The sequence below is a fragment of the Thamnophis elegans genome, chromosome 4 (genome assembly GCF_009769535.1).
Source record: "Thamnophis elegans isolate rThaEle1 chromosome 4, rThaEle1.pri, whole genome shotgun sequence".
Lineage (NCBI taxonomy): Eukaryota > Metazoa > Chordata > Lepidosauria > Squamata > Colubridae > Thamnophis > Thamnophis elegans.
The window spans coordinates 34,832,466-34,847,227 of record NC_045544.1 but is presented as its reverse complement, the minus strand read 5'-3'; the positions used below and the strand labels follow the sequence as shown (position 1 = coordinate 34,847,227).

The following is a 14,762-nucleotide window of genomic DNA, read 5'->3' as shown; positions in this document are numbered from 1 at the left end:
TCCCCCCTTTATCGTGGGGTTATCCCTGGCTCCCGGGTATTCTTTGTCCCCAACGGGGAGGGGTGTTGCTGGCTGCCGTCTCCTGTGGCTGGCCCTACAACTTTCGCCATCATCATTTATCGCCTGCGACCTACTTGCCTCTCAGACTTTCCTGGCTTTCTCTCTGGACTTCTGCTGGGTTATCATTATATGGCCCCGCTATTATCCTTGGACTTAGGACACTCGTGTGGGAGGCTTGGATACTACTCCCCTTGTGGCCTCCTCGGACTATACAATTGGCTAGACTGCACAGACTTATAATTTTTATACATTTGTAATTTTTACAAATTTTTACAATTTTTAAATGTATGGGGAATGTGTGGTATGATTGACTGACTGAATGTTCCCACTTTTTATCATGATATTGCTGTTTTTCTGTTTTTAACTTGTATTGTGGGGATTGATTGGTTGTATGTATGGGTATGTTTGGTGGGCCGGGAGTTTAGCTGGGGCCTCCTGCACTGAGTGCTTTGGCAGAAGTGTCAGGGGGACCCAGGCCTGGTTCCAGCCCTTGGATGTGTGTGTCGAAGGGCCTGCCGATGAATTTGGCGGCTGGGGGAGAGGGTGGAGGGACCACAGATGCGGGAGTGGGCCAGAATATTGGGGTCATAACGGGGAGGGGCAGATATGGCGGGAACTTCAGGGCGAGCCATTACCGGGGAAGGAGGGTTCCCTATGTCAGAGGGATCCCTCCTTCCGGCCCTGTGAGTTCCACTCCAAGGCCAGATGGCATGAGTAGTCAGGACCCTGGTCTCAGGTTGCTGTTGCTAAATGCCAGGTCTGTGGTTCACAAGGCTCCCCTCGTCCAGGACCTAATTGTTGACGAGGGGGCAGACTTGGCATGTATTACTGAAACCTGGCTGGGCCCGGAGGGAGGAGTCCCCCTCACTGAAATGTGCCCAGAGGGTTTTCAGGTGATTCATCAACCGCGACCCCAGAGAAAGGGGCGGGGGAGTGGCCATTGTTATCCGACAGTCCTTAGTTCCTCATAGGATCCCTGCTCGGGAGTTTGTCGGGTGTGAGTCCTTGCTGGTGAAGATGGACCTTGCGGGTCAAGTGGGCTTGATGTTAACATACCTGCCTCCCAACAGCGTGACAACAGTCCTCCCCTTGCTCTTCGAGTCAGTAGCCGAGCTGGCAGTTGAGTTCCCCAGACTTATGATACTGGGGGACTTCAATTTGCCTTCGCTCGGCGAACACTCTGATGGAGCACAGGAGTTCATGGCTTCCATGACAGCCATGGGCTTGACCCAAGTAATCCAGGGTCCGACTCACTCAGCGGGTCGCACACTCGACTTCGTATTTCTCTCGGAGCAGTGGAGTTGTGATCTTGGTCTGAGGGGTAGTGAGATCTTGCCCCTGTCGTGGTCGGACCACTTCCTACTGAGGCTCGACTTTCGGAAACCAATCCCCCGCTGTAGGGAGGAGGAACCAATTAGGTGGTTCCACCCCAGGCGTCTTATGGATCCCCAGGGTTTCCAGACGGCGCTTGGCGTTATGCCTGATACTCTCGCCCGCAGTCCAGTGGAGACCTTAGTTGCTACTTGGAACTCGGTAGCATCTGAGGCTCTCCACTGGATTGCGCCTTTACGGCCGATCCGCAGCAGTGGATCCAGGAGGGCCCCTTGGTTTACCGAGGGCCTCCGGGAGATGAAGCACCAAAAGAGACGGCTAGAGCGCCGCTGGAGGTCCAGTAAATCCGAGTAAGACCGAGCACTATTAAAAGCTTGCATCGGAGCATACCTCTCGGCAATACGGACAGCCAAGAACAACTATATTGCCGCTCTGATAGCATCCGCTGAGTCATGCCCTGCCGCCTTGTTTAGGGTGACCCGCTCCCTCCTAAATGTGAGGGTTGCGGATAACCCCTTACAAGCCAGAGCAAAGGAATATGTCCAGTTCCTCATGGACAAAATTGCTCGGCTTCGGATGGACCTGGGGTACCGGGGGAAGGTCTTGAATGACATCTCTGGACTGACTTTCAACCTATTGCTCCTGATGAAGTGGACAAGGCCATGGGAGTGGTGAGTGCTGCCACGTGTGTACTGGACCCGTGCCCCTCCTGGCTGGTCGCAAACAGCAAGGAGGTGACGCAGAGCTGGATCCAGGCAATGGTGAATGCCTCACTTCGGGAGGGCTTCTTCCCACCAGCATTGAAGATAGAGGTGGTGAGACCCCTCCTGAAGAAGCCATTGCTGGATCCAGCCAGTTTGAATAACTACCATCCAGTCTCCAACCTCCCCTTTATTGGGAAGGTTGTTGAGAATGTGGTAGCCTCTCAACTTCGACGGTCCTTGGATGAAGCCGATTATCTGGACTCCTTTCAGTCTGGATTCAGGCCTGGCTACAGCATGGAAACCACTTTGGTCGCACTGACCAATGATCTCTGGAGAGCCAGGGATGGAGGTCATCCCTCCATCCTAGTGCTTCTCAACCTTTCAGCGGCCTTCGATACCATCGACCATGATATCCTTCTGCGACGGTTACGAGAGGTGGGGGTGGGAGGCACCGTTTTTCGGTGGTTCTCCTCCTACCTCTCGGACAGGTCGCAGTTGGTGTTGGTTGGGGGAGGAGAGGTCGACCCCTAGGCCCCTAAAATATGGGGTTCCTCAGGGTTCGGTCCTATCCCCCCTCCTGTTTAACATCTACATGATGCCACTGGGTGAGATCATTCGACGGCACGGGATAAAATACCATCAATACACGGACGATACCCAGTTGTATCTGTCTGCCCCGTGCCAACTCAGTGAAGCGGTTGACGTGATGTGCCATGCATGGAGGCTGTCAGGGTCTGGATGGGGGTTAACAAGCTTGTGCTCAATCCAAACAAGACCGAGTGGCTGTTGTGTTTCCCTCCCAAGAATTTGGTTAGTATTCCATCACTCAGATTGGGGGGTGAAATTTTACACCCCCTCAGACAGGGCTCGCAACTTGGGAGTCCTCCTGGACCCACAGCTGACCTTAGAACATCATTTGTCAGCTGTGACCAGGGGGGCATTTGCCCAGGTTCGCCTGGTGCACCAGTTGTGTTCCTACCTGAACCGGGAAGCACTCGCAACAGTCACTCATGCCCTCGTGACCTCAAGACTGGACTACTGCAATGCGCTCTACATGGGGCAGCCCTTGAAGAGCATTCGGAGACTTCAACTCGTCCAGAATGCAGCCGCATGAGCAATTGTGGGTGCACCTCGGTACACCCACGTTACACCTATCCTCCGCGAGCTGCACTGGTTACCGATCAGTCTCCGGATACGCTTCAAGGTGCTAGTCGTCACTTATAAAGCCCTTCATGGTATTGGACCTGGGTACTTGAGAGACCGCCTGCTGCCAATTACCTCCCAAAGACCCATTAGATCACACAGGGTGGGCCTCCTCCGGGTCCGGTCTACCAGCCAATGCCATCTGGCTACTACCCGGGGGAGGGCCTTCTCTGTGGCAGCTCTGGCCCTTTGGAACGAACTCCCCGCAGAGATTCGGACCCTCACCTCTCTCCAGGCCTTCCGAAAAGCCATTAAAACCTGGCTGTGTCGGCAGGCCTGGGGTTGATGAGTTCCCTTCCCCTCTCGACCTGTGTAGCTGTGTGGCTGTTGGCTATTTTAAATACTTGTATTGTACTTTGTGTTCCCTTTCCCCCTTGAGTTGATCGCCGCCCTGAGTCCCTCTGGGAATAGGGCGGCATATAAATAAAACAAATCTCAATCTCAACAGCCTTTCTTTCTGCTGTCTCTCCATGATGTTGTGTTTGCCTCATCAGCAGCCTACATTTGAGGCAGCCATAAGCTTTTCTTAGTTGTGACAATGTTGGTGTTCTCCTGTTCACCCAAAAAAATTAGAGGTGTGGATATAATCCAACCTCTTTCAATGATCATTCTATTGGTTGGACAATCTGATCCTTTCATTTCTCTTAAGCATTGGCCGACTGGGTGAATTCAAAATCATATAGAACCTCACTGGGAGACTATTGATTCCATGATTACAGTGATGAAGAGGCCTCTTCTCTCTAAATACAGCGTAGCAGCACAACTTTGGTTTCCAAAGTTGCATCTGAACAAATCACAAGACTTCTGGAACATTGTCCTTTGGACGAATGAAAGCAAAGTGGAGATGTTTGGCCACAATACAAAGAGCCACGTTTGACAAAAACAAAACATGGATATCAGCACAAACATCTTATACTAACCATCAAGCATGGTGGTAGATGGTGGTTGATTTGGGCTTGATTTGTAGTCACAGGGCCTGGACACCTTGCAGTCACTAAGTTGACCATGAACTCCACTAAATACCAAAGTCTTCTAGAGTCACATGTTAAGCCAGCGGGCTGAAAGCTAAAGATTGGCCAACATTGGATCATGCAACAGGACAATGACCGTAACACATCAGCACGAATACCACAGAATTGCTGAAAAGGAAAAAAAAATGTTGCAATGGCACAGTCAAAGTCCAGACCTCAAGTGGATTGAAATGCTACAGTGGGACCTCAAGTGAACTGTACATAAACAAATGCTCACAAACTTCAATTATGTAATGTTGTAAAGTAATTTTGTAAAGAATAGTGGGCCAAATTCTTCCAAAGAATGAAAATTCTTCCAAAACTATTGAATCTTAAGTTTTACATACACAGTGTGTACAGTACAGTGAGACAAGAGTGATAGAAATCTACATCAGCTAAGAAAGTTCCCCTTGACCTGTTTTACATTTCCAAATTAGGTTAATACTCAATCGTTTTCGATGTCCCCTCTTGCTGATTTTTTGAATACAGAAGTTCTGCTGACACAATGATTGACTAAAGATCAGTATTTGAACACTACTGAAGTATAAGTACATTGAGAAACCATTGTAAATAAGGTGGCTTAAGGACATAACATGAGTGACTGTCAGAGTCTATATAGATAAGGTAAGGTAAGAAAAGAATTGCAATTTGTATGTTTTTAACATTGTAATTAAAACTTTCCCTTCTACATAGAATTTTTAGATTCCAGCAAATTTACTCTTTGCAATGGAACCATTTATCAATGAAAAGTGAGCTCATGAAACTATTGACCAATTAATTAAGGAAACTAAACTAATAACACACAGAGAGAGAGACATAATTTTCCTTTATGTTAGCAGGATTCATGGTTTTTAAAGAACTGAATTAATACAATATTGACCATAAATGTAGGAAGTATTGATAATTGCTCTATTATTACATCAACAGCTGAAGCAATGGAGCCAGTGAAGGAGTCCCTATATAAATACAAAGGACTCTATTTCATAACTGGCTTCTCCTCACCTGAAACTTTAGATTCCCTGGACAGTTTTGAAATCCGAGATGATGATATATTCATAATCACATATCCTAGATCTGGTAAGTTCAAAGATGTTTTCCAAGAAAGAGTAAAACTTGTGTCCAATGTTGTCATTCAGTTCCTCAGTGTTTTGGTTGCTGTGACGCTCTATAACCAGATTTTAACATTTCGCATTTTATAAGAAGATGGAAGTGTAGGGAAAATAAGCTGCTAAAACTCTACTTATATTGTTTATATTTTACTCTACATTGACTACATTGGTAACCTTGGCTAGATGCTCTCTCTCAGCCAATCTACCTCACAGGGCTGTTGTGAGGAAAATAGGAGGAGGAGGACGTATTAGGTTAAATATCTATTCTTTTCTCATCCATCCATCTGCTTAATCTATCAATTTTAGTAGAGTTAATTGTCTTTATACATCTCTGAAACATTTGCTCTTCTCCCTGATAGGAAGGTTGGCTTTGCATAAGTTCAACTTTCTCCAAATAATAATGGGCAAACTATTTTAATTATTCCTTATTTGCAGGAACTGTATGGACTCAGAATATTGTCAGCTTGATTGTTTATGAAGGTCACCGAGATGGAACTGAAAATATTACCCTAATTGACCGAGCACCATGGCTGGAGTATAATATATTCCATGTAGCTTTACCTAGTCGCCCATCACCTCGTGTCATTTGTTCCCATCTGCCCTACTATTTGATACCCAAAGGATTACGAAAAAGAAGAGCAAAAGTAGGACATGTTTTGTTAACTTGTGAATTAGCATGGGGAGCTGCCTGCATTCTTTTTGTTTAGCTCTGCATCTGAATGTTTTATTAACAAATAGACAAGGGTACACAAACAAATATTAGATTGTTCCAATTTGTTGGAATAGCAAATTCTAAAGTGTGAGGGGGGGGAAACACAAACAAAACAATGTTAATATCACAAGGTCATGCCCAGCAGAAACAGCTAACAACCAAACTGAATATCAAACCCCTTAAACTTATTTTTCCCAAGGCGACACACCCAGATAGATCATAACACTTGGTGTTGCATGTCAAGTTGCGATCTTAACATATCTGGAGGATGTCAAGTTGAGGAATGCTATTTTTAGCCCTCAAATCCCTTTGCACAATTTCTACTCTCAGTCACTCACGTCCTAATCAGTGGAAGCTTCACTGGTGCAAAATGCAGATACAATGTGCATTGGTCTATTCTCTAGAACTGCATTCATTACACCTCTGCTTTGGAAACTGCATTGCTAACCAGTCTGCTTCTACATTCAATTCATGTTGCTGGTTTTGACGTTTAAACCCCTTCATCAGTTGGGAACATGTTATTTCAAGGAGCTCTCCTCCCCAGTTGCAGCTATGCATTGCATCAAGTCCAACAGGAAAGGCATGTCGGGGTCCCATCCGCTAGGGAGATTTGTCAGGCGGGATCCAGGAGGAAAGCTTTTCTTCTGTGATGTCTGCCATATGGAAAAAATTTCCCTCAAGTTGACGTTGGCCCCAATCCTGTGGTCTGCTGGAAGGCTCTCAAACATGGTTTTGCTAATGAGCTTAGAGATCCTGTGATAGAACGGAACCTGTTAGATGAATGCGTGAGAGTTACTTGATGAACTTTCTGTATGCTTTGCTTTCAATCTGTCTTTTTTCTCCTTTTTCTCTTGGTTTTTTTGACTAGGTATTATCATCTCTCTCTTACAGATTATTTATGTGCTTAGAAATCCAAAGGATGTCTTGGTTTCTAAATACCATTTTCAAAAATTAAACGCCAATACAGAAACCCCAAAAGACTTCAGTATACTTTTTGAGAATTTTTTGGCTGGCAAAGGTAAGAAGAATTTTATCATGACAATGTTTTGTCCAATTTGTTTTGGATAAAAGACTATAAATATATTCCAATATGTTTCCCACCAAGAGCAAACAATCCACTCTCTCTCCTTACATAACGAATAATGATTCTCTATATTCATCCAGTATACACAAATATTTTATAGTAGGAAGTGTGCATTGGTGGGATTCAATTTTTTTAACCTACCAGTACTGTGGGCTTGGTTTGATGGGTGTGGCATGGCTTGATAGGCATGGCAGGTGAAGTATACTGTAAAATCTCCATTCCCTCACCACTCCAGGGAAAGGTTATGGCAAAATCCCCATTCCCTCTCGATCAGCTGGGACTCAGGAGACAGAGAATAGATGGGGGCGGAGCCAGTTAGAGGTGGTAGTTACTGATTCTCCAAACTACCATATTTTTCAGAGTATAAAACACAACTTTTTCCCTCAAAAAATTGGCTGAAAATCTGGGTGCATCTTATACACTGAATACAGCATTTTTTGCCTCCTGAAAACCCGCCCCCTTCACCAAAGTGGCAGTGTAACCAGGAGATCTTTTGTTCAATTTTGCCCCCCGCAGACCCCAGGCGCACTCTGTAACCCTCCTAAAGGGTAAGAGAAAAGAGATAACCAGAGTTAGTTCTTTCAATATTTGAAGAAGTATAAAAAAATTAAACCAGATTGCCCCAAATTTCCAAATAAGAAAAAGCAAAGAAATGAAACAATATAGCAGCATCTTGACAAAAATCCCACCATAAGAAGTTGGAGTATGCAACCACATTAGTTACAACTCTCATTTTTTTCTCTGTGCTCTCCACATTCAGTGATGTTAGGAAAGCCCCTCAGTTGTGCTTTCATGCTTTGATTTTTAGGCCCACCAGGATCACAATGGAGGAAACTCAAGCATGAATAATGTAGAAAGAGCTGAGGTGGCGCAGTGGTTACAATGCAGTACTGCAGGTTACTTCTGTAGACTGCCAACTGCCAGCAGTTTGGCAGATTGAATTTCACCAGGCTGAAGGTTGACTCAGCCTTCCATCCTTCCAAGGTGGATTAAATGAGGACCCAGATTGTTGGGGGAAATATGCTGACTCTGTAAACCGCTTACAGAGGACTGTAAAAGCACTATGAAGCGGTACATAAGTCTAAGTGCTATTGTTATTATTATCCCTGACACAGATGGTCAGCTGGATCATTGCTTGACCAAGATGAAACGATCATTGTTTTACAGTCCGTGTTTTGTATTTCGTGACTAGACTATGTAAATATTAGTGTAGCCTCTTCTTAAGCTATCATGCTTTGATCTTTAGACCCACCAGGATCATAAAGTTGTGGGGGAAATTCAAGCATTAATCTTTATATGTAACTCATTTTTCTCCTCTCAGTGGTTAATAGTTCATGGCTAGACCATGTAGAAGGCTGGTCTGCTCATAAGGGTGATTTCAATATTCTCTTCCTGTCTTATGAAGAAATGAAAAAGGTAAGATGTGTTTGTGTTCTGTAGTGCAATATGAACAATCATTAAGCACAGAAAGTTTTGGAAATGATGGGATGTGTAAATAACTTATTCCAATAGGGAATAGCCGAGGTGAATACAGAGCCAATCTTGGTTATTTCTGTGATCTTCTAGAGAAGTGCTAAACGAGTTCAGCAAAAGAAAGCTAATCTAAATTTCGATAGACTTATTTAATAGATAAGAAAAATCCAATTAGGCCAATGTACCTGCAATCAGAAAAATCTTAGCCAGAGCCTATTATATTATGTTGTACTGTATTGTATTGCATTGCATTGTAAGTATAAGTATAAATGTGAATATATATGAATATGAATATAAATATAAACATACATATCATATTTTCCATAATATTTGGCTGAGAAGAGATTGACTCAACTCAAGGGCATTTTTAAGAGAGGCATTTTTTAAAACTTGCTTGGGAACTGGCCACGCTCTGATGCAGCCAAGAAAACATGAAAACATTCACCAGAAGTCCCAAAGCAGCATTTCTTTTTTTAACTCATTGATATTGCTTCTATCTGCAGTTTTCATTTTAAAAATTACTTTATCTCAAAGTAATTTTTTCAGTAGAAAAATAATTAAAGTTTAATATGAAAGATACCGTATAACGAAGAAATTATCTTGAGAATTTCCCAAAGATATAAACAAAAAAATCAAATTTTTTCTCCATTTTTATAGATGAACTAATATAAAGCTCTATCAAATTACAGGATTTGAGAAGTTCTGTACTGAAAATATGCAACTTCCTAGGAAGGGAACTAACTGAAAAGGAGATGGATGAGGTGGTGGATAAAGCTACATTTGATAACATGAAGGTGGATTCTAGAGCAAATTACACGTTTATGCCTCCTGAGATTCTAGATTTCAGCAAAGGAAACTTTCTTCGTAAAGGTAGATTACTACTAATTCACACACTGGGGCTTTTGGAATGTGCCAGGCTTCATCTGAAACCAGGGTTGTCACCTTCACCTCAAAGGTGCTTTCTAAAGTGGTATGGATATGTCCCAACAGCCTCACTTTCTGGGGTCTCCATGATGTTGTGTTTGGCTCATCAGCAGCCTACATTTGAGGCAGCTGTAAGTTTTCTTAGTTGTGCCAATGTTGGTGTTCTCCTGTTCACCCAAACAATTTTCTGGTGTGGATATAATCCAACCTGTTTCAATGATCATTCTGTTGGTTGCAGGGATGTGCAGTCACTAGAGGCAAGGGAGGCAGAGCCTCACCACTCTCCTCAGGAAAAGAAAAGAAATTTAAATATTTTTTTAAAATAATTAAAGCCAAGATAGTTGCTACCAGATTACAGGTCACAGTGGCTTGGTGTCTGCTTAGTGTTAACCAAAGCAGGAGGCGAGAGAACTCGGGGCCTCTTTTCCATAAGGAATTTTTCGCCTTCTAAAAGTTAATAAAGAGTTAAAAGGCAAAGAAGTTCAGATGGAAAAGAGGCACTAATTCTCCCGCCTCCTGATTTGGAAGCAGCCAATCATGTCTTCTTGAGCACGCTTACGTTGGGCGGGGCGTGCTTCAGAGGAGAGAGGAGTGGGCGAGAAGGAGGAGGCTGCCTCTTTGCTGCAGACCCGGGCGCTTGGTGGCTCCCATGATGCAAAGTGCCCCGCCGGGCACCCGTTGACCTGGCCTGCGGCCACTGCTTCTCCAAGCTCCGCCGGTGGAAGTCTCGGATCGCCTCTGGGGGAAGGCTGAGTGAGAAGCAGAGCGAAGCTTCTACGCGGCCTCCCGGCGCCAGACCCGGGCGCTTGGCAGCTCCCGCGATGCAGACCCAGGCGCTTGGCAGCTCCCGCGATGCAAATCCCCACCACCACCACCGAGGCTGAACGCTGCCCTGCTTCGCAAAAGGATGCCCAGCTGAGCCTCACCAGGCATAACCCTCACCGCACGTCACTGGTTGGTTGCACAATCTAATGATTCTTTGGGAGTGGAATAGTTTTAGCTCATATTGACCACTTTAGGATGGTGGAGACACAACCCCTTCACTCTCTACCTTGGGTAATCTCCCACACCAGGAGTGTGGTGGATCACATGGTTAGGACGTTGGGTTGAAAGTTAGCAAGCCCATGTTTGCAATCCGAGTGCTGCTGCATGGTGGGGTGAGCTCCAGTCATTCACTCTAGCATCTTGTTGGGAACTTGAAAGGAGCACCTCTCCCGGGGCATCTCCCTGGAAACAGTGATGTCACTGACTAATCTTTTCAACCTGGAAAGGATAATCTACTTATCAACCTGAAAAAAAAGTATCTCCGACATATGAATGCACTGTCCTCCAGTCTTAGAACTGTCTCCTCTAAACTGCAGGGACCTATTCAATGATCAAAAAGCCATCAATCATTTCTCTTAACCCTAACCTTGAAATCACTGAGTTGACCATCAACTCCACTAAATACCAAAGTATTCCAGAGTCACAGCAGTCTGAGAGCTAAAGATTGGCCAACATTGGGTCATGCAACAGGACAATGACCCTAAGCACACCAGCAAAAATACCACAGAATGGCTGAAAAGGAAAAAATTAAGGTATTGTAATGGTCCAGTCAAAGTCCAGACCTCAACCTGATTGAAATGCTACAGTGAAACCTCAAGTGAAACAAGTAATAAAAATGCTGACAAACTTCATTTAACTGAAGCCATGTTGTAAAGAATAGTAGGTCAAAATTCATCCAAAATTATCGAATCTTAAGTTTTACATACACAGCTTCTCCATTTTGGTTTCCTTTTTCAAAAACAAACGATGACATGGTGTAATGTCATGTTGTTCATCTGAGGTTGTATTTACTTACTTTTAAGAACTGCTAAGGAGCAGATTTTTACTATGTTCTCAGACAAAAAACTATGGAACAGAAGCAGGGTATACTTCCTGTTTACATGACTGTATATACATTCAAACACAAACTTAGTCACAGAAAAATGCGTAAGAATGACCATTTTGGTGATCGGGTGACATAAATAGCCTCGAGATAAAATGAATACAAAAACTGTTAAGATATTTTTAACCATTGTTTCCCAGGCACTATTGGGGACTGGAAGAATCTCATGACTGTTGCCCAGAGTGAAAGGTTTGACCGTGTCTTTAAGGAGAGGATGAAAAAGCTGCCCTTCAAGTTCTGCTGGGATATTCAGGAGGATCCAGAGCCTATTTCCAGCTCAGTGGATGAAAATAATGTGTGATATAAACTTTCAAATAGCTTGAATCAGAGATGACCTTCCAAGAATGGTCTTTATGTAATCTTGTAATTTTCAATTCTCAACTATAGAACATAGTAACATTAAATTCTGTGTTATTTTTAAACATTGTGCAGCATTTGTTTATTTATTTAGATTTCCATAGCTACCTGAGCAGTGTTGGGTTTCAATTTTTTCCCTACCGGTTCAGTGGGTGTGGCTTGATGGAGGGCTTCATGTGACTGAGTGGGAGTATGGCAAAGTAGGGTGACACCACTCCACCAAGCCACACCCACCCAAACCACGCCCACAGAACCCACAGAAAAGTTTGGCCAAGGGTTCTCTCCTCCTTCTCATGTTTCCTCTGTGCACATGAGCCCAAGAAGAGAAAAGCAGCCATGTTGAATGCTGAGGCAGAGAGAAGCCAAAGTTTTCTGCCTCCCTTTGCAGCGGAGGTGCTCGGTGGGCCAATTTTGGTCCCTCCATTCCCCTGTGTTGAAGTACTTTAAGACTGAAGCTGGTGGCTGCCTTCCGAGCAGCTCCGCTGGGACGTGCTACGGCCGCTGGGACGCATAACAGGCCGTTCCCCTGACCGGGTCCGGTGGGCAGCTGTGAGCAGCACTGGAAGGCAATGGGTCACATGGCCAGTGCAAACAGGGTGGCGATCGTCACAGGTAACACATTGCATACCAGTGCCACTTGTGCCAGGCCATCATACATGGCCAGGGAAAAGCTAGAGTGGCCAACGGGTAGGCAGGGTGGGACAAACTGAGCAGCAGATGGGAGGGCGAGGCAAGCAACCACTAAGAAAAAATATAACAACAAATCCAAAATCAACATATTCGCAACAGCTAGACCTATTTATTGTATTTGCCGCTTCTCTGAAAATATATATTGCTTGATATATCATCTTAGCCCAACTGCTAAAGGGAAAATCAAGTTTTTAAAGGTTTTTTTTTGTAATTCTTTGGTATAATGATAGATTATAAATGCATCAGATGTGGATTGCTCCCAGTATTCACCGGTACCAGTAGCGGAAATCAGCCATATGTTTACATACGGGACCACCGGCAGCTGGACACTTCTCCATACTGGTACAGTCTGGATGCATCCGAGGCTGGAATGGGCTTCAACACTGCTCTGGCCTCGTCTCCTCTAAAGAAGCCTCCCACAACTTCCTTCTCTTTGAGAAGCGGCTTTCAAAACGGGGACTTTGCAAACTGCTTCACAAGAGAAGGAAGCTGGGAGGGGGCTTCTTCAGATGAGCCGAGGCTGAAGTGGGCTTCGTGGATGCCCCACCCCCATCGCTGCCACCACCGCCATCACCACCCCCAAGCCTCATGATAAAACTCCACATGAGTTCTGGTGTTTCTCACCGCCACCGCCAGTCACCGGCAACAGCAGGCTAAAACTCCCTACCGCCAGCTCTACACTCCTCTCACCAATGAAAACAACTGGACTGTGCTCTCCAGCACTGCCAACATCCCCAGTTATGGAGAACTCCGGATTGGGACTTGGCACCCAGGGGATTGCTGGAGCTGAAGGGGCTGGCCCTCCCCTCTGCCACCAGCCGTGGGAGGAAGGTAAAGCTAAACCTTGCCAAGGCAAGAGCTGCTGGCAGGGGTGGGTGAGACCACAGGGTGAACCTGGCTGGAAGTTGTTTGTAAATCCCCCAAAAGAGGGAGGGGAGGAAGTTCTGCTGCTGTCCAGGTTGATTTTATAATAAGAGAAGACCTGGGTATGTTTTTATTACACAGTCTTTCCTAACAAGACTGATTTTCGATTACATCACTGTTAGTCTCAAACTCATTGCTTAATTCATTTGTTAAGTCCCCATAATTCAAAATTATGTTTATGAGTTGCTAATATCACCATCCTGAGTAATTCCCTTTGGAGCAATTTCCATTTTGACAATTTAGGAAAAAAGTGTTGTCTTTTGGGTTTACCTGAATGAATTTTAGGTGTAGGCATCAGGGGAGGGTTAATTTGAAAATGAGCAATGAAAGAGAAGCACATCTCTGTACATAACAGAAAGGAAAGGAAAACATTGAAAAGTGTTGAGGAGCTGAGGGTGTGTGAGTCAGGGAATTCCAGACCAGAAAGATTGTTTTGTATTCCAGTTGTATTAGAACTGGTCCTTTGTGAAGGATCTGTGAGAATTTTGAAATATTGCAATAAGCTCCAAGGAAAAATAAATAAAGCAAAAAGATTTAATTAAAGGAGAAGAGAAAGAATGGCAAAACATCCATTAACTGCTTTGAAAATGCCTTTGTAACTGTTTTCAATTGTAGGAATGGAAATATTTGATTGACTGTATTGTTCAATATTCAAAAAGAATAATTTTTATTAGTATAAGCAGAGCAGTTTGCAAAAATCATTGTAGTAAACTGAATACCACTGTAGAACATAATTTCTCACCAAAAAATGCAATTGAATTGAGAGTAAAGTAAAATTTTACACAGGCAAGAAAAAATGTATAGAATAGGTGGTGGCTGGCTCAACTGGAAGTAACTGTGAAACGGATCTGTGAGATGGAAACCTATCAAACAGATCCAACCTAGAAATGAGAAATTTCTTGACAGAACAATTAGAGAAATGGGATGCCTTCAGAAATTGTGGGTATATAATCACTAGAGGCTATTAAGAAGAAATTTGTTCATAATAGTATAGAGTCTCATCTCATGTTTCATCAGGGGTTGAACTAGAAAACCTCCAAGGTCCCTTCCAACTCTGTTATATTTTATAAATCTCTCAACTCACCGTTACCAAGAGAATAGTGATAAACAATATTTGGAAATATACGATATGCAACTTCCTAGGAAGAGAACTAACTGAAAAGGAGGTGGATGATGTGGTGGATAAAGCGACAATTGATAACATGAAAGTAGATTCTAAAGCAAACTACATGTTATTGCCTCCTGATATTCTA

General features: G+C 44.1%; 1 protein-coding gene across 6 annotated transcripts in view; it reads left to right on the top strand.

Moving 5' to 3' along the window:
* LOC116507441 (amine sulfotransferase-like) overlaps positions 1-14,762 on the top strand; it is an 87,658-nt gene that overhangs the window by 60,457 nt on the left and 12,439 nt on the right. For 4 of the 6 annotated variants that reach the window (XM_032215566.1, XM_032215565.1, XM_032215570.1 and 1 more), the window contains 4 exons: positions 5,237-5,386; positions 5,854-6,062; positions 7,022-7,148; positions 8,536-8,630. In XM_032215566.1, coding sequence (XP_032071457.1) covers positions 5,237-5,386; positions 5,854-6,062; positions 7,022-7,148; positions 8,536-8,630 — 581 coding nt within the window. Of the gene's footprint in view, positions 1-5,236; positions 5,387-5,853; positions 6,063-7,021; positions 7,149-8,535; positions 8,631-9,376; positions 9,558-11,678; positions 11,963-14,762 lie in introns of those variants that run through there. The other 2 variants (XM_032215568.1, XM_032215569.1) reach the window with 2 other exon arrangements.